The sequence below is a fragment of the Pteropus alecto genome, unplaced genomic scaffold (assembly GCF_000325575.1).
Source record: "Pteropus alecto unplaced genomic scaffold, ASM32557v1 scaffold20, whole genome shotgun sequence".
Lineage (NCBI taxonomy): Eukaryota > Metazoa > Chordata > Mammalia > Chiroptera > Pteropodidae > Pteropus > Pteropus alecto.
Window position 1 is genome coordinate 10004037 of NW_006436298.1, and position 23407 is coordinate 10027443.

The following is a 23407-nucleotide window of genomic DNA, read 5'->3' on the forward strand; positions in this document are numbered from 1 at the left end:
CTGTGTAAGGTACAACTGAGGTGAAGTAAGGTACAGGTATGGTAGGGTTGGCCTAGGGAGGTCCTTGATTGCGTGAGTCCTTGTGGGCAGAGCCAGTCTTCCAGTCTTCTGATTCCCCATACAGCAAGCAGAATTCAAAGCCAAAACAAGCACTCAATACATGGTTAATGATTAGCAACTGAATATGGGAAATCAGTATCTAGAAGGAGATATAAAGGAACTAGGGTAACAGAGAAACCAACAGAAGGTATTTCTGCTACATTGTCTCAGCAACTAGTTTGATCATCAGTTATATGCTTCTCCTCTAAGAATAGGAGACTTACATTGCTAGATAAGAAATACAGATTAAGAAAATACTATTTCATTAGAGGTAAAGAAGAACAAATACTGGAAGGGGTTGTTAGACAAAAATAGATTTCTATCTATTGAAATGGTTTAGTCATATTCTTACAAAGGGAAGACAGTAAATGAGCTTAAGACTTTAATAAACATAACTTTTTAAAAAATCTAAATCCATGATCTGCATAGATAATCTGTTATATAGACCGACCTTTGCTGGGTGTGGCAAAACTTCAGGATTTTCAGTTGTAGGCCCTAAAAGATAACAGAATATATTTACATTCCAGTTTTATTAAAGCACTAAAAATATGTCCTCTCAATTGGCATTTCTTAATCTTTTAACTTGAAATGACTACCTCAGACATTCAAACATTTTATAATTATTATACCAATTTATTGATATAAAAGTATCATTATGTTGGCAATAAAGTCATAAAAAATCTTTCCATTTCTTAAAAAATATTTTACACGAAGCCAAATAAAATTATAATTATTTGGAATTAGTTTAGCTAAAAACCAATCTTTCTATTTTGGCTGAGTTGTTTTAAGTATTTGTTAACTACATGAGGAAAAATCCTATCTACTTTCTCAGTGTCAAGATCTCTTCCATTATAGGTATAGAATTCATACTGTCAAGTTAGGCATGAAAAGGAATACCCTATGTAGGGCCAAAAAGAATCAAGGGATTGTCCTAAATGTGATTTCACCTTCACCATCCACTCCTTACCCTGCTACCTCTGAGATGAGCTGGCTGACAAAAATCTACACCAATTTAAGCAGGATTAAGAGAAAAGATATTTCTTCTACTCCATTTCTCTTGCCTACTTTCACCATCAAGGCCCAGGCACTCTGACATACTTAGGTAGGAATTCAGGGCTCACTGGCATTTCAAGTATTCTTGAGTCATTCCTTCGGTTTCTTTTGATTAAGCAGTATCTATAACCAGAGTATAAGTAACTATCTGCTGAATCTCAGATTGCATCCTTGCAAGCAAGACAGGTTTTTCAGGGGAAAAAAATAAGCATAAGTATGCTTACTGAGCTTTACATCCAACAAAAACCTATTGCTTTTGCTTGTTTGACTATTGCTTTTGCTTGTTGGACCTTTGCCATTTGATAAAAAGCTATGAAAATCAGTTAGGAGAGTTAACACATGATATTCCATTCCACAGGATGATGAGCAAAAAGTCATATAAATAATTTCCTATCCTTGCATTAGAGCCCTTTGTGCCAAGCAATAACGATATATTACACTATCTATATCTTAGTTAAAATTTTATATCTCTGTTTGCTTAAAATTTAATACAAATAAGGGAACTTTCTTTTAATTAAGTTTATTGGGCTAACATTGGTTAATACAATTATATAATTTTCAGGTGTACATTATAATTTGACATCTGTATATTCTATTGTGTGTTTACCACCCAAAGTCCAGTTTCCTTCAGCTATCATATATTTGATCCTCTTTACCCACTTCACCCTCCCCTACCCGACTATATTTGACCCCCTTTACCCCGTCTACCTCCCCTCTCCTCTCCTACCCCCTACCCTCTGGTAACCACTAGTCTATAGTCCATGTCCATGAGTCTCTGTTTGTTTGTCCTGTTCCTTTGTTGCTTTTAGGTTTATATCTCACATATAAGTGATATGTGATTTTCAAATTTTTCTGTCGGGCTTAGTTTGCTTAACATGATTATTTCGAGGTCCATCCACGTTGTCACAAATGGCAGTATTTCATCTCTTCTTATGGCTGAGTAACATTCCATTGTATATATGTATATGTACCACAGCTTCTTTAGCCAAACATCTATCATAGGACACTTCGGTTGCTTCCAGGTCCTGGCCACTGTGAATAAAGTTGATATGAACATCGGTGTGCAAATATCTTTTTGGATATGGGTTTTCAAGTCTTTGGGGTAAATACCCAGTAGAGGGATTGCTGGATCATATAATAGATCAATTCTTAGTTTTTTGAGGAACCTCCACACTGTTTTCCATAGTGGCTGTACCAATTTGCAGTCCCACTGGCAGTGTATGAGAGTTCCTTTTCCTCCGCATCCTCTCCAACACTTATTACTTGTCCTTTTGATAACAGCTATGTTCTTGTGGAGTCTTTAGAGCTTTCCATATAGAGAATCATGTCATCTGCAAATAGTGACAGTTTGACTTCTTTGTTTCCTATTTGGATGCCTTTTATATCTTTCTCTTGCCTGACTGCACTTGCTAGGACCTCTAATGTTATATTGAATAACAATGGCAATAGTAGACAGCCTTGCCTTGTTAAAGAACATTTTAAAACAATACGATAACAGCGACTGTTGGCTGCCACCACCCTCAGGAGCCACCCACTCAAGACAGCTCTGCGGGCCACTGTCCAGGTCCTGGGAAGTTCTGGATTGTTTAACAACCATGGATCCCAAGTACAGCAGCAACAGCAAAGGAATCTCTCACTACGCAAATACGTAAGTACGGAATTGAGAGAAGCTGGAGTTGCCATTCCCAAAGGACATGTGGCTGTCACAAGATGAAGCTTATGCAATTGCTAAATAATTAGGGTCAAAAGATGTGCTAAAGACATGGGTTTCATAGGAAAACAAACACTTGAAAGTGGCCTCAGTGGAGTGAAGGTAGTTTTCTCACCAGAAGCAAAAGCTGTTTCCCCATAGATGACTGGGAAAAGTTGTTTACCAAGCAAACAAGAGAAAAGGGCAGAATTTGCATTCAAGTATTGGTTTGCGAGTGAAGATATCTCAGGAGAGAATAATACTTTGCAGTAACAGTGGAAAGGTTATTTCAAAGTCCTGTATTAACAGGAAGTTCTCAAGGTGGTGTCAACTTTAAAGATGTTGCTGCAGAGACTCCTGAGTCCATAGTTAAAGAACCTATAAGTGTCCATCAATAGACGATTAAAGATGTGGTGTATATAGACAATGGACTATTATTTGGGTGTAAAAAAATGAAATCTTACCATCTGTGACAACATGGATGAACCTAGAGGGTATTATGCTAAGTGAAATAAGTCAGACACAGACAAATACCATATGATCTCTCTTGTATGTGAACTCTAAAGAACAAATTAGATGAACAAACAAAACAGAAACAGACTCATAGACACAGAGAACAAACTGATGATTCCTAGGTGGGAAGGCTGGGTGAAAAAGGTGACAGGATTAAAGTAGTACAAATTGGTAATTACAAAACAGTCATGGGGATGTGAAGTACAACCTAGGGAGTGTAGTCAATAATACTGTAATAATTATGTGTAGTGCCAGATGGGTACTAGATTAATCAGGGGGATCACTTCATAATTTATATAAATGTCTATTTTATATGTAACATATATAATTTACACATATAAATTATATCAATGTAGTGATGCTGTACCCCTGAAACTAACATAAAATAATAATAAATTGACATTCAATATTATTTTATATTAGTTTCTGGCTTGACCAGAAGATGGGATTTCCACCTAATGTTGTGGTTCCTGTGGTAGAAACCATGGTCAATCTTTACAACCTTTTTCTGAAATATGATGCAACCATGGTAGAAATAAACTCAATGATAGAGGATTCATATGGAGCTGTGCTGTGTATGGATGCAAGATCAACTTTGATTCTAATTCAGCTTACTGCCAGAAGAAAACCTTTGACCTACAGGACCAGACCTAGGAAGATGAAATGGATAAAGATACAGCTAAGGCAGATCTCAACTACATTGGCCAGATGGGAATATAGGCTGTCTAGTAAATGGTGCTGGTTTAGCTATGGCCACAACGGATATAATAAAATGTCATGGAGGGACTCCAGCCAACTTTCTTGATGTTGGTGGTGGTGCCACAGTTCATCAAGTAACAGAAGCATTTAAGCTTATCACTTCAAACAAGAAAGCACTGGCTATTCAGATCAATGTTTTTGGAGGGATCGTGTGGTATGATGTTATTACACAGGGTATAGTTATGGCAGTAAAAGACTTGGAAATTAAAATATCTATTGTGGTACGGTTACAAGGTACATGAGTTGATACCAAGGAACTGATAACAGACAGTGGACTTGAAATTCTTGCTTGTAATGACGTGGATGAAGGTGCTAAAATGGTTGTAAAGCTCTCTGAAATAGTGACCTTAGCCAAGCAAAACCAGGTAGATGTGAAATTTCAGTTGCCAGTCTGATCTGAGAACACAGTGGATGGTTTAAGGTATTAAACTTGCTATAAACATTAAAAATACTGTGTTCTGTATTATTATTGTTCCTTTTCTCTTTAGTGTGTGAAGATTATAATTGCCATCTAGGCACAAAAACTTTTAAAAGCATTTGGTCTGCATTTAATTCTCCTGTGATTGTCTGCATAAAGAATGTGTATGCAGCTGTCTAGTTCCTTTTGCCGCAGCCTTCCTTTTTCACTTCTACAGAATGTCACTTGCAATATGTCAGTTTGTTATTGTTGGATACAACATTCTTCACTGATATGAGTCCTATGAATAAAGTAAATATGAAGATAAAGCTTTATTATTTGGTATTAGAAATATATCTAATAACTAGTCTCGTTAGTAAAGCAATGTAATAAAATTACAAAGGTGTTTTATATAAGAACTGTTTTTCAACGCCAAATACCTAACTAAATATATCAATCACTATTTATAAATGGAACTTTCAAACACTCTCCAGAATATTCTTTTAAGTATATCAGTGAAGTAACTTGTTAATTATTTGAACATTGTTTTACTTATTACAAAGCACTGATAACTACGAGTCTCCATGATCATATGGTATTGAGAAGAACCAGTAGGTTTGTATCAAATAAAGGTATACTTACCAAGGACTTGACAGACAAAATTAACAATGTCAATTTAAGTTAATAAAAATCTCCCAATGTAGGGGTAAAAACAAAAACAAAAACAAAAAAACAATCAACCAAACCAAACCAAACCAAACAACAGATACAGCTTTAATTATCCCTGCAAGGAGATTTTTTGTTTTTAACAAACTCTCAGCTCCTTGGGGTGAATGGAGGTGGGGCGGGTAGAGTTCAAAAAAGATTTCATCCTCTTCCTTATTCTCTGAATTATTAAGAAAAAACCTTCAAAGACATCTATGTTGTTTTTAACCACTTCATTATCAAAATGATCATTCTTTTATGCCAATAGTTAGTATTTAAAATGTGAAAAATATAATAAAATGTATTATAGTAATTTGAGTACCATATTAAAAAACACATGTAGGAAGAATTCTCATTTTCTAGCTTTAAAATTTACAATTTTTATAAAAAAATTTCTTGAATTCTTGTCTCTCCTTTAGTAAATTATCAAAAGATTTTGCACATTTCTACTTATCACTTAAAAGAGATTAAATGTATGAGAAATAATTCTAAAGCGACAAGTCAAAATAAAATGCTTAGAGGAGCTAAATATCTAACATATAAAAATTTAAAACTGTTTCTTTAACAATTAACCATTAATTACAAACTTAAGTTCCCTTAAATAATTTGAACTACAAATTTAACATTTTTTCCCACTTCAAATATATTAACTTTTAGACAAAACACACATGAATACAATGATTATAAAACATTACTGCTCTTAACCTAATTCCAAAATAACAATATACTGGTGCAATCATTCTATATTATTTCTATACTTGTTCTTATATTTTCTCAAGATTAAAGTCATACTAATTTTGGTATCTCTCCAGGGTTATCAGATCCAAAAGAATTAACTTCTTTGATCAGCTAAGGTGGCAGAATCTGGGTTACTGACTGATTTTTTGTTGGAGCATGAGACCAATTGTTTTCTCCCTAGATGATTCAAACCTGAATAACCAATTATCTGGCTTTACTTTTAATAAGTAAATACCTTAAACTTCACAAAAGTTATTTTTTATAACCCAAAGTTTTGTCCAAGAATGCCGTCTTTAAGTTTCACTTGATCAGTGTTACAAAAGCTTTTGGGCTATTATTATGATATACTGACCTGTTCTGTTAGCGTTATTATAAACTAATGCTCTTTTAATATCTTTTAATGATTAGCAGGGCCAACTAAGGCTTTAATTTCTTAAAAATGAGGGATTTAATCTGTGCAGAGAAGTCTCCTTAATTGGATATCAAGTTAATCTGTCACCTTGGGACATAATTAGATCCCACTTCTAACATGTTTTTATGTGTGACTGCTGGTGCTGTACCAAGGAAAGGTACAATTCTTACTCCAGGACTACTTGACTTATAGTTCTGTGTTCTTTCTTCTCTACTTACACAGTGATAAACAAAAATATCCTATGACTTATAAGCAGATATGTACTTAACAGAGAAAAAATGTACACATATTAACAGGCCTCTTTCTTAAAGCCATTAAAAAGTTTTAAACATTCTACTACAGTCACTTTACATATTGAGACTACCTTTTTACAATATTAATATTTTTTTAGTATCTTTATGAACTCATGGTTTTTTCACAAACTTACTTTCATGAGCTAAAATTGTTGTTCCCCCCTCCATTAATTTGTCACAGCTTGACCAGTTAGAGTCCCATGACCTAGCTCATTATCCTTTTAGCACTGCCTTCAGATATCCTGGAAAGCATCTTTGCTTTCTAATGACGGTAGGATATTTCAGACCCTGCCTAATATCTTCATGCTCCAAGATAGATAGCTATTATTTAAGGATTCCTGACTTATTTAGCATTCATACATCCACAGCATCCATATACCTGGCACAGAGTAGGCTTAATAAATATTTCTTAAAATATGAACAAATAAGATGACAGATCAAAATCTAGGCACTGAGAATGCATGCAAGAGTTGGTGATGGGCATAAGCGGTATTGCTATTGCAGTAGCAACAGAGCAGAAGACAGTGCTTTTAAAATTAAACTTTTTCAATTATAAGTTGCCATGTCCTTGTGCCCCTTTATTATAATACTGGGTTTCACTGGCCAATAAGAATATTTACTACACTGTCAACAACATACATAATATTCATTCTGAAGAAGTCAATAGGAGACATCTTAAAGATAAAGACAGCCATCCTCTAATACAGCTGAAACCAGGTTAAATGGCCTGCATGACTGCCTGTTAAGAAAGACATGACATACATATTAAAAATGCTAGAACAGAAAAAACAAACATTGTTTTCAAATCTGAATCCCAAAATTACAAGTCAAAAGAGTAGACATTTGGAGTAGCAGGTATTGACTATACCTGAGCTGCTTGTCATTTAGGCAACTTCATGTAGCATGATCCAAGGTGGACAACCACACTGATTTCATATGTAAAAATGTATGGTAGCAATGCATACCATACATTTGTAGACTAACCCAGTTGTAAATAAACCCATATCTAACTAAGCCTTCTATTTTTAGGTTAAAGCAAATTTACTTTATATGATTCTATCCATGAAAACATACCTTGAATGCTTTGGTGATTCAGTGAAAGTTCAGCTTGGGGCAATGACACAGTGAACACTGGACAACTTTTTCTAGTCCAAAAACATAAATCAATCAACAAACAAACAAATTTTAAAATTGAAAGAAAAAACATTTCTCATTCAAATACAATTTAAACGTTTTTTTCTTCATTTAAAGGAACTTCAAAATAGAGTAAGTTGTTTTTGGGGCTACAATTCCAATTACTTTTACAATTATTACCAATTTGTTAACGATATTTCAAGTGATTGCATAAATGAAGGAGAGAGCTGAAAAATTAAACAATGAACTTCACGAGTGTAAAGCTAACTACATTTAGGTCTGAAAATAACTTCGGAGATGACTGTCTGCTAAATAAATAGTGGATGTGGGGTCGGGGAAAAAATTGGTCCTGAATTATGTAGCTATCTAAATTCTCAAATACACTGAAAGTTTATCATTATACTTTAGACGTAAGTGAAAGTCACTAATGAGAAAATTTTCAGACATTAGTTATCATTCTTATATTTCACAGTAGGTAAAGATAGGAAATACTGAATGAAAGAGGCTGAAAGCAAAATAAGGGTTGTACCTAATCTGCAGTTTTGATCTTCTGACCTGGGATAATTAGAAGTTGATTGAAGAAAAGTAATCGGTTAATTATTTTTTTCCTCAATCTAATTTACCACATAAATGCAATAGAGATACCTTCCTTTAAAAAAAAAAAAAAGCCTCTAGTTTCAGCTGTTTTAAGAGCAGGTTTTATACACCAGCTATATCTACTTGAATCCTAAGTAAGAATAATAAACAGTCTCTCCTGTCTAAAAATAAAAGTGATCAATATGTGCTATCTTGAAAATGGAAATGAAACTGCTCACATAGAATAATCCTGAAGGAAACAGAAGAGAATGCTGATTTTTTTCCCTAAAATGCAATTCGTTGAGAACAAGCTGATTTAAAATAAAATAAAATCATAGTTTGAGTTGGTAATAGAATTTTTCTTTAATTACAAAAGAGAATTTAAGACATAAGTCTTAATAAAGCAAACTTTCATCTATATAATTAAAAAATAGTTAATTATATTAGGCAAGACTGCAAACAATGTACATATCCAATAACAGAGGAATGATTAAATAAATTATAGTATAGTCAGGTTATTCAGTGAAATATTATTAGGCCATTGAAATTCATATTTATAAAAATATTAATGAGAAATAATTATGATAAACTACTACTTAAAATTTAAAAACAAGATACAAAACTATCTAGAATGATTAAAATAAAATGTAACAAAATGTTAACAATGGTTCTCTCAGGGAAGTGAGATTATGGATGCTATGTTGGTCCTCCTTAGTCTTTTCTTTTTTTCCATTTTTGTAGATGAACTTATATTTCTATTTATTCCGTAAAATGGTTTTTTGAAAAGAACAATCCTCAAACATTTTGAAAAATTATTGAAGAACCCAAAGAATTTTTGTATATGTGGCTTATATTTATATTTACATATTAGATATAAAATAGAAAACCTTTTTAATTTAAAAATAACAGCATGTTAATATATTTTTTATGAAAAACTATTATATTTTTCAAAATGAAAAATATTAGTGAGAAAAATGGCAATATTTACATTTTTAAAAACCTCTTTAAGATATGGCTTAACAGAAGAAGACAGCTGCCATCTCATATCTGCTACTACATTCAATCTTTTGCCATATATTGTTTTGATTGAAGAACATAAAAATCTGGCCTCATGCATTATGCAGTTAGAAAAGCAAGGAATATTTTAGTAGCTTTTTTGGATAACTGTGCATATTCTTTTTTGATATCACACCAAAACTCAAAGCAATAACTTCCTTAAAGGTTGCAGGAAATGTAGAAACTGAAACAAAATCAATGAACTTTTTATTCTGTTACATTATAACCTACTGGTCTATCTTGCATTTTGAACTCATCTTTATCTGTGCCTGGTTTTGTGACACCATTCATTGCTCTTTTAGAAAATACTGATTGAGTTATGCAGATCTTATTGATATATTTCAATATAAAACAGCAAAAAGATCACCTTCGTAAATATTACCACTGATCTTACCAGAAAATTTTAAGTACTGGAAAACAATCAAGGCCAAGGTGATATATACAAGTTTTCCTAAACTCTAACTTTCACTTGAAAGCTTGAATTTTTTTCTTTAGCAACAAATACCCACAGCTATTTTCCTTGAAGTATCTGGCTTGCTTACTTTATTTTCAAGAAAACATCTGCTATTTACCCAAGTGTGAATAACCAATTTGTCTGTCAGTTATTCTTTCAATTAAAAAAAAAGTGAGGCTAGTTTTCTTACAATGCTTACAACTCAAACAAGTGCATAAATGCTCTCCTTAAGACAATTATCACACCTCAGTGTGCACAGAAGTACTTAAGCATAGTTCCTGCTTCATCACCTAGAATATCAAAGGTACATATTCAATGGTAGAGATTTAATAAAGAAAACTTTTCTGCTTCATCAAATGCATTAAGTGAAATTGGTTGTTTTTTTTTTTCTTTTTTAACTGTTAGTACATGGCAGTGAAAAACACGGTGACTACTAGTACTATTTGGTGTCACTGCTCAAATCCTACTAAGGCTCCAACATTTACCTACAATTTGCTTTAGCACTATAAGTGCAAATGTTAACACCATGAAATAGGCAATAATGTGTTGGTTATTATAAAAATGGTTTCGACCTCACAGATCCTCTGGAAAGAGTCTTAGGGATTCCCAGGGAGGCCACAAACCATACTTTGATAGTCATTGTTTTAAAAATACTGAAAAGATAAAGTCTCTTAAAGTATAATAGTTACATAAGTCTAATTTCAATAAGCTCTACAAATTCTTCCTTCATGCTATGCTATAAATTCACTTTTAAAATAATATTAACACAGAATCAACTTAATCTAATTCAGTCTTTCTTATAAAATGACACTTGAGAGTGTAAGGGGGCAATTATTCAAAACTATTTAAGTCTAAAACTCAAGAAAATGAAGGCTCATTTTAGATGTGCAAAATGGCAAAAAATATCTACAATATAATAAAGACAAAAAAATTGATATGCTTACTGTAACAGAGATTGGTTTTGTTCCATTTCATCTGGAGGCTGCTAGAAAGAAAAACAGTATTTTCCAACTGATGAATGCTAACCCAATGCAACAAACTAAATATTTAAGATTTAAGACAATTCTGTTACTCTTAGTGTCTTTTTTTTTATTGTGGTGAAATATATGTAACATAAAATTTATCATTTTAACCATTTTTAATGTACAATTCTTTGCATTATGTACATTCACATTGATGTGCAACCATCACCATGATCCATTTCCAGAACTTTTTCACCTTTGTCAACTGAGTCTCCATACCCATTAAACACTAAGTGTCCATTCACTCCTCTCCCAATCCTTGGCATCCATCCTCTTCCTTTCTGTCTCTACAAATTTGATAACTCTAAGTATCTCATATGAAAGAAATCATACTATATTTGTCCTTTTGTGACTGGCTTATTTTACTTAGTATAACGTCCTTAAGGTTCATTTATGTATCAGTATTTCCTTTCTTTTTAAGGCTGAATAATATTCCATCGTATGTACCACATTTTGCTTATCCACTCATCTGTCCATGGACACTTGGATTGGTTCCACCTTTTGGCTACTGTGAATAATGCTTCTATGAATGTGGGTAAACAAATATATTTTTGTGTCCCTGCTTTCACTTATTTTTGGTATAAACCCAAAAGTGGAATTTCTAGATCATATGGTAATTCTGTTTAATTTTTTGAGGAATCACCAGCAATGAGCAAGAATTCCAATTTTTATACATTCTTGTCAAATACTGTTATTTTGTTTTTTTGATAAGAGTGTGAGGTGGTATCTCATTGTGGTTTGATAAACATTTCCCTAATGATTAATAATGTTGAACATTTTTTCATGTGCTTCTTGGCCATTTGTGTATCTTATTTGGTGAAATGTCTATTCCTGTCCTTTACCCATTTTTATATCAGACTGTTTTTTATTGTTGAATTGTAGGAGTCTTTATGTATTATGGGTATTGATCCCTTATTAGATCCAAATTCAATGTCAAGATGTTTTCTTTTAAGAGCTTTATAGTTTTGGCTCTTTAGTTTTTGTCTTACCTCTTTTCTATAAAAGAATCTGTGGAACTTAAGTAAGAAAGTGTTCCTTCTTTTTATTCATGGTTTTTCTCTTCTCCTAGTGTATTACTCTATAATGATTCTGATGAGCCACTCTTGTCAGATTCCGAGTTCTAGTATTTTCCTTGAGGGGCAGAAATTATGCAACCTCTGTGTTAGTGTTAAATGTTGAATGGACTATGCCTGATTAAGTCATGCCAGAAAATCTTAAGTTGTTTACCCCTTTCAAAAAAGATAAAATACACTGATAAAATGCTTCCATTTTAAGATTTCACAGCACACTGGCTTTTATTACTTTAACAGGAATCATTACCTTAAATATCTTACTAGCATCAAAGAAGATCTTTAGAAAAATCTCTCTCTTTGGGGGCCCTCTATGTCTGTTTCTGTGTAATAAAGCTTTCTGAAAATAAAGCCATTAACCTGAACTTCTAAGCATTCTTTGATCACTGAAACAGCCATAATATTAACAAGAAAACACAAAGTACTGAAAAAACTTTAATCTTCTCCAATTAATGTTCATTGTTATTTACTGAAAATACAACCTTATAATATTTCAAGGTTGTCACACTGGTTTCACATACACACTTCCCAAGCAGACTTTACAAAGCAAGAGACCAAAAGAGAAGACGGAATTTCAAGAAATAAACCTAGAAACTCCCAAGGATTCATTAAACAGAGTATACTTATATATTACTAGATATTTCTGAGTCTCCACAAAGCAATTCGTTCAAATATTTATATCACTCACTTCATTTATCTTACTATAGGACCAGTGGCTCTTCCTGTTGAAGGCTAATTATTACTTGACCCTACCTACATAAGAAAAATGTGAAAGATAAAAAAGCAAGCAAGAGGAAGTTTGTTCCTGACAGCTGATATTTTTTTCTCTGTAGACAAAAATACCACTCAGAGCTAATGCCTCTGAATATAATGAAGGCTGGAATTATTCATTTGTTAATTAACAAAATGCAAGGATACACTTCAACCAATTCTTTCTTAAGGGATCCAAATTACTATCAATACTTTTGCACATATAACTGCCTTTTTACTTTGGCTCCTACACCCCTATATTTTGACCAAGCCATAAAACTGTAGAGTTTTATTTTGTTTTACATGTCGGGGGTAGGATGAAGATTTGGAAAAGGAGCAAATCTATTTACATATCCTTAACCAAAAAAACTACCATCTACTATCTGAGATCATTCTCTTCAACCACGTAAGTCATAGATTACTGGGAGTGGAAGAAATCTGTCCAGCCAGGTTAGACTGATCAACCTTCACTCTCTGTGAGCATCCGATGTCTCACACAAACTATTCTTTTTTTTCATTCCTTAAGACTTTGTAGGTATCTCTGGTTAGCTAACTTATGTATGCCAAGTGCTAACTAAATCATCCCTTACCTTTCCCTAGGGAATTACTTTAAAAAAGAAACAAAAATTTGTATATATAAGTGTGTGTACACAGATATGTACTCACAACACACACAGGACAAAAGAAGGGCTTTTTAGTGGCACATATCTTAAATTATACCACACAGACTAGTAACTTCCTCACAAGGTTAAGATGACCTCTGACATACAATGGAGATGAAAATCATAATTATTACATCCTAATTTAAACTATTTTAACCTTCTGACCAAGAAGAGAAAAATAAAGGAAAGGGAAAAAAGGAAATATTTTAACCCTGCCTCTTAAAACAACTGGCCTTCATCAAAGTTATGGCAAAGAAACAGAATGTTTAAGAAATAAGAAAAAACTGAATAAGAAAGTAGCAGCAAAATAGACAAAAAGAATTAATTATTAGTTAATCTGCTACTCTTTGAAATAACATTTTCAATTTTTAATAAGAATGTATTTAATCAATATGCTACACACCTGTAAGACTGCATCCTCACTAAGAACAGGAATCATCTTATTTTTACTTATTTGCTCTTGCGGCTCTTCTCTGAGTTTGAATTTAAGTTGAATCTCAGGAGAACGTGTGCCTAGAATGAAATATAATCATAAGTCATTTGTAACATTTTTATTGCTCTGCTTTGCAATGAATGACCCAAGGATTTCATAGATACTACAAAATATCATTAAAAATCATTTTGTGAATCTTAATTTCCTAACTGCCACTTTTATGTGTCAAAGTTTTTAAATTGTTAAGAAGAAACATATATACTACACTGAATAAAATAATACTTGATAGTTCTTTATTTCAGGATGAATGAATGCAAAAGATATGTGTAAAAATTATATAACTTTAAACCTCACTAGGAAGAATAATTTCTTTTTTTTAAAATTTCATTTTAGATCACTTTAAAAAACCTATCATGCTAGTATATAATCCAAGAAAAGTCAGAGTTTTTGTTTCCAGATGTCAAATTGAGCTCATATTTTAACTTTCTTCCCTTCCCAGTTCCTAAAAAGAATCCAAAGAAAGTTATTTTTTTTTAATCTGAAGCAGCAATGGAAAAAAAAAGGAACTATATCCACTATAGATTAGAAGGTGAGAATGGATTAAAGGGAAAGCAAACTTTAGTCAATAGCTTATCACTCAATACGGGAAAAGCAGGAGGGAGCTCCTTCAGACGTAACTGTATGGATTTCTTCCACCGGAATCACTGAAAAACACCCAATTCACTACCAAGCCAGAATACAGGAAATGTTGGAGAGACTTCTTTAAGAAGAAAAAACATGTATTATAAGACAGGAATAAAGAATGGTAACAACTACATTCCTATCAATAAGTACCTTAAATGGAAAAGAATTAAGTGCTCCAATCAAGGGATGGAGTGGCTGAAAGGATAAGAAAACAAGACCCCTACATATGAAAAGGAAGGAAATGGAAAAAGATATTGCTGTGATGAACCTAGAAGGCATTTAAGTCAGACAGAGAAAGATAAACACTATATGATTTTACTTATATGCGGAATTTGAGGAATAAAAAGAACAAACTAATCAAAAACAGACTCACAAATATAGTGGACAATTTGGTGATGGACAGAGAGGAGCGGGGTTTGTGGGGCTGGGAGAATGGGGTGAAGGGTTAAAGAAATACAAATTAGTAGCTAATAGATGTCACAGGGAGAGAGAGCACAGCACAGGGAATACAGTCAGCAGTAATGTAATGGCTAGGAGGAGTATACTTGAAACTAATTAAAATTTAAAATATAAAAAAATTAAAAAAATACAAAAAGCATCATAAAATCAATGAATCAGCAAAATATATATATATATAATATATATATAAAACTAGACTTATTGTGTGACTATGTTAAGTAGACTAATGTAATAGACTATATTAACTAGACTTATTTGGTGATCATTTCATTATAAACAAATATTGAATCATCATGTTGTACACTTGAAGCTAATGTTATATGTCTATTACATCTCAATAAAAAATAATAGAATAAAATAAAAATAAATAAAAAATACATACCAAGGACTTTGTATCTTAATTTTGTCTAAAAGAATCAGATTGGTTATTAAAAAGTACTATTTATTTTTGCAAATAGACAGGTTTTAGGGTTAAGCTGGTGATTTGGTGGAGAAGGGAGAAGAGCTATTCAAATACCACTTCCATATCTCTATAGCCCTCTCTAGGAATCATAAACCTCTTCCGGAAGTTAGGACCCCCATTGCTGCCTTTATAGTAATAGACCTTAATGGACCTTAGGGTCTATTGTAGATGACTATAAGAAATTAACTGTGTAAAATTAAAGAACAATACTAAATATAAAAGAAGTTAACAGAATAACACTTGGGAAATTAAAGGGACTACTTAGCTGAAAGAATTTTTTCTCACCTTTGCATGTTCCACTTATACCAGGATGGAGACTGAACTCAGATCTAAGAGATCTGTCTTGATCAAAGAGCAACCTTTCAAATACCAAAAAAAGAAGGTATAGATTATTATCATGTTTCCTAAACAAAGACAACAATTTAACTGTCACACTTTATTATAGCTAAACTTGCTAAAATTCTTGGTTACACCACAATTAATATTTCTAAATCAAAATTTTTTTCATAAATGTACCCTTTAATTAAAAATTAATCTAAGATGAAAAATACTTATTTATATGCTCATGTTCATTTTTACAATTCCCCTATTTTTTAATATTTGGGAGTAAGGGACAAATATCAATACAGAGATGAGATGATTTGCGGGACCAGTAGTGGAGGATTCTGAACAGAGATGAGATGATTTGCGGGACCAGTAGTGGAAGATTTTTCCTTCACATTTCTCTGTATCACAGAGAATATGAGATTAAAATACCAAGATTAAATCCGAGTGTACATTTTCAGAATATATGATGTTAGAATTCCTTTAATTTTTAGATTCAATTCTATTTTCTAAGCAGCACCAAGGTAACAAAGAGAAAAGACACACACAGTCCTTGCCCTCAAGAAGCCTTATATCTAGTCAAAGATACAAAACTAAGAAAATAAGGTATATGAATATACCTTTTGACCCAGCAATTGAACTTTGGGGTATTTATCCAAAGAAAACCAAAACAATAATTCGGAAAGATCTATGCACTCCAATATTCATGGCAGCACAATTTACAATAGCCAAGAAATGGAAGCAATCTAAATACCTGTCAACAGATGATTGGATAAAGGAATTATGGTTCATATATACAATGGAATATTACCCAGCCATCAAAAAAAAAAAAAAGAAATCCTACCATTTGCAACAACATGGATGGACCTAGAAGTTATTTTGCTGAGTGAAATGTCAGACAAAGAAAGATAAATATCATATGATTTCACTTATATGCAGAATCTAAGGAACAAAAAGGACAAACTAATCAAAGAGACTCACAAATATAGTGGACAATTTGGCGATGGACAGAGGGGAGGGAGGTTGTGGGGCTGGGAGAATGGAGTGAAGGGTTAAGGATGGGGAGACAACAGAGGGAATATAGTTAGCATTAATATGATGGCTAGGTGGAGGGCCAGGGGAGGGAGGGAGCAATTGGAGGGATTGTTCTATGAACTATATAGATGTCTAACCAATGTACTGTATATTTGAAACTAATTTAAATAAATAATTTAAATAAATTTAAAAAACTAATTTAAATTTTTTAAAAAGAGGAAAAAAATTATATGTAAAGAAATAGTGAAGAGATGCCATGGACAGTATCCTACTAGGCAAGCTTAAGTGCTTTTCTGTTCTAAAAAACCTTTACAGATTATTTTGAAGCAAATTCTGGACATCATATTCCACTTCATCTGGAAATATTTCCATATGCAGCTCTAAAAGATAAGGACTCTATTCAAACATAACTGTAATAACTACACCTTTAAAAAATAACCATAATCATCAGACCTAAAAAGAGCTCATAATTACTTAATATTAGTAAATGTACAGTCTGTAGTAAGCAGCTTCTGAAATGGCTTCTGGTATATATGCCCTTGAGTACGGACTGGATCCAGTGACTCTCCTAATGAACAGAATACAGCAAATATGTTGGGACATTTCTTCCGAGATTAGGTTACAAAAAGACACTGGCTTCCATCTTGCTCTCTTTCTCATTCTTTTGCTTCTTCTCTCTCATTAAAAAATGAAAAAAGGAATAACACAAAGAAGTTAATTTCTATAAGTAAATTTATAAATTTAACATTATACCAATAAAGTTACCAAGACTTTTTGTTGAACTAGACAACTGATTCTAAAGTTCATGTGGTAAAATAAATACGAATCGCCAGAAAAAAATTTTAAAATAAAAATAAAGAGGTAATGACCTATAAGATATTAAAATATTTTTGGATATGAAATATTTTTTAAATGTGAAACAGGCAGATAAAATGACAGACCAATTAACAGAATAAAATCCCCGAAACAGACTCACATATATATGGAAATTTAATATATTTAAAAGGTGACATCTAAAATCAGTGATAAAAATATAGAAGTTTTAAAAAAAATGATATTGGGACAATGAAAGAGATATCCAGAAAACAGTTGGATCCATACCTCACACTGTACTAAGAAAAAAATTCCACATGAATTAAAGATGTAAATGTTTAAAAATAAAACAAAAAGTACTAAAAGAAACCAAGGAGGGATTATTTTATAACTGTGGAGGAAAGAAGCCTTTCTAATTATGATACAAAACTAAATAATTCAGTTATCAAGATTACAAACACCCATACTCTTTGACATATACCATAGAGCTTTGACATAGAGCTTCTATTTTTAGAAAGTAATTTTACATAGGTTCTCAAACATACATACACTTAGAAAATATCTCTGAAAGGATAAAGAGAAATCAAATATATTAGTTGCCTATGGAAAAAACTGGGTGGCTGAGGTGATAGGGGTAACAGCAAGACATTTTACAATATAACCTTTGAAAAACTTTTTGTATCTTGTAAATACATTATCTATTAAAAAAAAACTGTAGAAAATGTGGGCAATAAAATGAAGTATAAGTAAGAAAACTGAAATTTCCTATAATTCTACCCATATAAAGACTTTGGTCTATTTCCTTCCAGTTTTCTATGTAGGCTTATGTGTGATAGAACCATAAATTCTTTCACAAGGTTTGGATCAATCTGCGTAAAGTTTTAGAAACTACATTTTTCACTTAACGTTATATTTAAACATTTGCAATGTCGCTAAAATTTTCCTAAAACCATTATTGATAATACTCTATCATAAGGATATATAATTTATTTAAGCATTACATTATTCTAAAACATTGTTTAATTTTTCATTATTGCAAATAACTGAGATAATTTCTTTATACATAAATTTTGCCTTTTTTTTTTTTTTTTTTTACTATTTCCTTGAGAGAGAAGTCAGGACTATTTTTAATCCTAAAAGGAAAATAAAAAAACTAGGGCCCATAAAAATTATTTATACATGTTCAATCGACAAAGTAACTAAAAAGAGAACATTAATTTATTAGTGGATTCTTAGTCAAATGACTAAACTACTTGAATAACTGACTCCACAAAAGTCACTGACTACTTCGTTATGGAGGCAGTATTTTAATAAAATATAACTGAAATATTGAGAAGATGACATACTAGAAAGTATTAACAATAGAAAGGGAAGGAAAGGTTAAATGTTTGAGTTAAAAGAAAAATTATCAGGCAAAATCTGATTGAAAATCTGAAACAATTTTCAGTGCTCTGTTAAAAGTATAAAGAAATTTTTCATCACAATAGGGATTCAGTTTTATGTTATCAAAATTTTGATAGTACAGAGTCCTAATGTCATGCTAAGGCTTTGATTCATAAAAAAACCTAATTAAAATACCCTTCAGTATAACAGTTCTAAAAAGAATAGTACTTGGCAAAACAGTACTTTTGTTTTAATCACTGAAGTAGCCACTATTTTGATATATATCCTGACTAAAAATGTTGCTTTCTTTAGCTAACTTAATATGACTATTATTTCCTTACCCCCTTGTACTTTGCTTTCTGTTCTTCCTCTCCCCAGGTGTATCCTTTGTAATAGGCATTTTCTATCAAGACAAAAAGGTTGGGGACCACTGCCTTAATGTAATTAAGCAGTTAACATTACCAGAGACTGAGACAGGGGTTTGATTTCAAAAAAAGTCAGATAAGAAAAAATGAATCCTGCCTTTTAGAAAAAAATCACAATCAAAGAAAACCTTATTAGTCACTAGTTTGAATTTTTACAGATTAGTAGCAATACCTACTGAACCACAAGAGGACAGGATGCATTTTTAGACATGGTTTCCAGAGGGAGAGCGAGGACCAAGTCCAGGCTCTCAGACTGCTTTTTCAGACACAGTTAACACCTGGCATCCTGATTCTTTCAGAGCCCTGTCTTTTCTAGTCCCAAAGGTCACCAAATCCTTTCTCAATTCTTAGCAAAAAGACCCAGATAGCTGTAACAGGATTATTTAGCTATATGAAACTATCGTGTTTTGCCTGGTGAGGAGCTCTGCTATACTAAGACCTGTGCTCCTCATTCCAGTCAAAGTTGGGAGCTTGTGAATGAAAAACAGCCAGAATAAACTGCATAAAAGTAAGCAAAAACAATGAAGACAAAAGCAAAAAACAATGGCATTCACCTCCAGCAATGCTTAGATTTTGACTGTACTGCCATGCCAATAAAAAGAATCTCAGGCTAGTAGGTCTGAAAGAATGATGTTTCTATGGCACCACAGAGAAGCAATTTAAAATGAATTAGAGGGAAAACAAAAAGATTGGCCAAGCACAAGAGACTGAGCCATCTATAGCCTAGTTCTCCACCAATTGCAACTAAAAAGTCTAGTAGAATTTTTTTTTCCTAGTAGAATATTTTTTAAAAGCTACCTGAATAATCAGAAAAGTAAACAATAACAAGGAGATGGGGGACTGATGCCAAATGTAAATAACCTTGTAATAGGTGAGTTTCAGTCTGTTTTTTCTGTTTTGTTTTTGGTCCTTGTTTTGGTCTTCAGCTTTAATCCAAGGTCTAATCCTGGAACTGCACAGTGGGCATAGAGAGCAAAAACTCCAGAAGAAACTTTCTCTCTATATATAGAAGACCAGGAACCACTGAATTCCAGGTGTGTGTGTGGGGTGTGGGAAAGTGGGAATCCTGGGTTTTCCTGACTTGTTTTCTCTCTTTAGCTTCAGAGCTATACTGCTACCAACTGTAGCAGGTTGGGCACGTAAAACCCGAGAGAAAATCTGCCTCCCTAACGAAAGGAACCATACTCTGAAGAATAAGATGATAATCTTTTATTTTCTTCTCTACCTTAACACTTCGTCCTGAACATGGCCCCAGATGCAGGCATCTACTCTATAGTGAGAATGCTAACACTCAGAGAAATCTACTTTTCTGGTCATATAAACCAAGATGTGGGTAGAAGAAAGAAAGGGTATCTGAGAATCCTGGAGAAAAGAGAGCAGGAAAGGGAATCACCGTATATGATCTAACATAAGACATAGGGTCAACCCTGAGCAGTTCACATGCAGAGCAGATTCAAAAAAGCATAGTAAAGACTTAAAGAACTGAACTATAACATTAACTACTGCCCGAGTTCCAGATTTACCCAAGTGGCAAATGAGTCTGAAGACTTGATCAGCATAGTAAAGGCTCTGAAAATTGAACTGATGTAACCACGACCCACAGAAGGCAAAACAGAATGTACAGTCAGAACCTAATCATGTTGACTGCCTGTCAAAACAAAAATCAACACCTTCCAGAGGATTTTAACAGAACCATAATATTAAAAATATACAGTATATAATCCAGAATTACTCGAGAAGCAAAGAACAGGAAAATCTCATTAATTCTTGAGAAATAATTAAATGGTCCCCCACTCCATGACCCAGATGTTAGAATTATAAGATGAAGACTTTAAAGAAGTTATTATAATCATTCTCTATGAGATAAAGGTGAATACTCATCAAATGGGTGACAACACTGACATTCTCAGCAGAGAAACAAAAACTATAAAAGAGAATCAGATGGAAATTATAGAAGAGAAAATTTTAAGGATGTATATTAAAAATTCCCTGGATAGACTCAACAACAACAGATGACAAAGGATAGAGTAAGTAAACCTGAAGACAGAGCAATAGAAATTATACGGTCCAAGGAATCAAGAGTAAAAATTTAGTAGAGCCTCAGAGATCTGGAAGACAATTAACAAAAGGTCTAACATTCATGGCATCTAAAGTCCCAGGAGGAGAAACTGGTACAAAAAAAAAAAAAAAATGTTAAGAAATCCTAACAGAAAACTTCCAAGTTTGGTGAAAGACAAATATATAGACTCAAGAAGCTAAGAACCAAAGATATAGGGGGAAAAAAGCAGACAGACAAAAGAGATGATATATTACATATATGGGAATGATTTAAATTTGGGAGGGGATACTCGACTACTAAGGGGCAGCACAAGAAAGTTGTCGTTTTTTTTTTCCCCCGAAGAGACGGAACTGTTCTGGATCTTGATTGCGGTGGTTAAGGTTTCCATATATTAGTCAAAATGTTCCCTGTACACAATATTTCCCTAGAAAATATTACTGTGCGTGTATATATAAATAAGCCAGAAACCTGAGTATCATCTTCTATATCTAATCAACCATCATCTCCAGCCAAATTTACTTTCTAAAGATTTCTCAAGTTTGCCCTTTTCCCTCCATTCCCATTGTTTCTTCTTAGTTGAGCTCTTGACATCCCAGCCTGTTACTACTTTGACCCAAAGCTAACCTCTATAGCCTTGCTTTGCAAATGGTGATCCCTGCTCTAATAGTACCAACTTTAACCAGGAAGCTTGTTAGAACTGCAGAATCTCAGATCCCAGCATAGAACTACTGAATTGGAAACCACATTTTAACAGGATTCTGGAGTAATTTATAAGGCTATTAAAATTTTAAAAGCCTTGGCCTAGGGAACTAGAGTGAACAAAAATCTGATTCTGCTGCTCCTCCACTTAACATTTGACCAGTCCCTTACGTGGACACACGCAGGATAGATGAGACCTTACATGACCACACCCTACCCTCCTCTCCAGGCTCATCTTTCATCACTCTCAACCTCATCATTTAAGACTTCAGTAAGACTCAACTGTACAGGTCAGCACATGTAACAGAACACTATATATGTCTGATAGCTATATTTTTACCCACACAGTTCCCTTGGCCTAGAATACCTCTTCTTCATCTGGCTAATTCTTAACCCGTCTTCAAACCTCTATCCAGAAGTCAACCCTAATAAACTCTGACAACTACCTAGGTGAGGTGAGTCTAGCTGGGCTCCTAAATCAGCCTGGGCATACTTCCATCCTTGGACTTCCCACATTACATTGAAATTATCTGTTTACGTGTCTTTCCTGGTCAGTAGGTTTCTCAAAGGCAGTAACCTCATTTCTATCTTTTCCCTAAATCTACCAGTGAGAACTATGCACGTTCAAATGGTTTTGATGAACTAAACTACTGTCTTTCTGATTCTTCTATAATTATCCATTTCTGGTTTGGTAGTAACCAGTTCTCCCATCACATTCTTTTCCTGAGAGAAATTACGTTAACTGTTTCCTTGACCTGAGCTACGAGTTGCTTGAAGCAAAACGCATTTGAGGAGTTTAGACCCAAGATTTTTTTGCCTGAGCAAAAGCACTTACGGTCCCTGGCTAGTAAAGCCTTTTTTTTTTTACCGCCATGAAGCCACTTACTAGAGAGCGCATTTTGTATTAAGTTGGGGTGCTGTGGCCTTGTTGATTATTTACAAGTTCTTAGCACAGGGCTGGCTGCCTTATAGGGCTCAAATCCTGCCCACAAGCCTACATTCTGCTGATATCAATTTCTATTGATACCTCAGAGGGCCACTCCATGCCAGTGCTCAGGCCTAACTGTGGTCACTTTCTCCAACACCCGGAGCTAACGATTGTCACCTTCTCCAGGGCAGCTCCTCTTCTTCCAGGTCACTCTCCATTACTGACCCCTCTATCACCGTTTCATCACTGTCCCAGTCTGGGGCCTGGGAGCCTTCCTCCATTTTCGTCTTGCACTCCGAGTCTTTTTTTACTCTCTTTC

General features: G+C 33.4%; 1 protein-coding gene and 1 pseudogene across 7 annotated transcripts in view; one reads left to right on the forward strand and one right to left on the reverse strand.

Moving 5' to 3' along the window:
* Positions 1-23407, reverse strand: part of ANKRD31 (ankyrin repeat domain 31) — a 141632-nt gene that overhangs the window by 83762 nt on the left and 34463 nt on the right. For 4 of the 7 annotated variants that reach the window (XM_025047708.1, XM_025047710.1, XM_025047709.1 and 1 more), the window contains 5 exons: positions 15708-15781; positions 13787-13896; positions 10824-10864; positions 7734-7804; positions 551-594 (listed from right to left, as the gene is read on the reverse strand). In XM_025047708.1, the coding sequence (XP_024903476.1) occupies positions 551-594; positions 7734-7804; positions 10824-10864; positions 13787-13822 (192 nt within the window). In that variant the 5' untranslated portion in view covers positions 13823-13896; positions 15708-15781. Of the gene's footprint in view, positions 1-550; positions 595-7733; positions 7805-10823; positions 10865-13786; positions 13897-15707; positions 15782-23265; positions 23402-23407 lie in introns of those variants that run through there. The other 3 variants (XM_025047707.1, XM_025047705.1, XM_025047706.1) reach the window with 2 other exon arrangements.
* Positions 983-4615, forward strand: LOC102879914 (annotated as a pseudogene).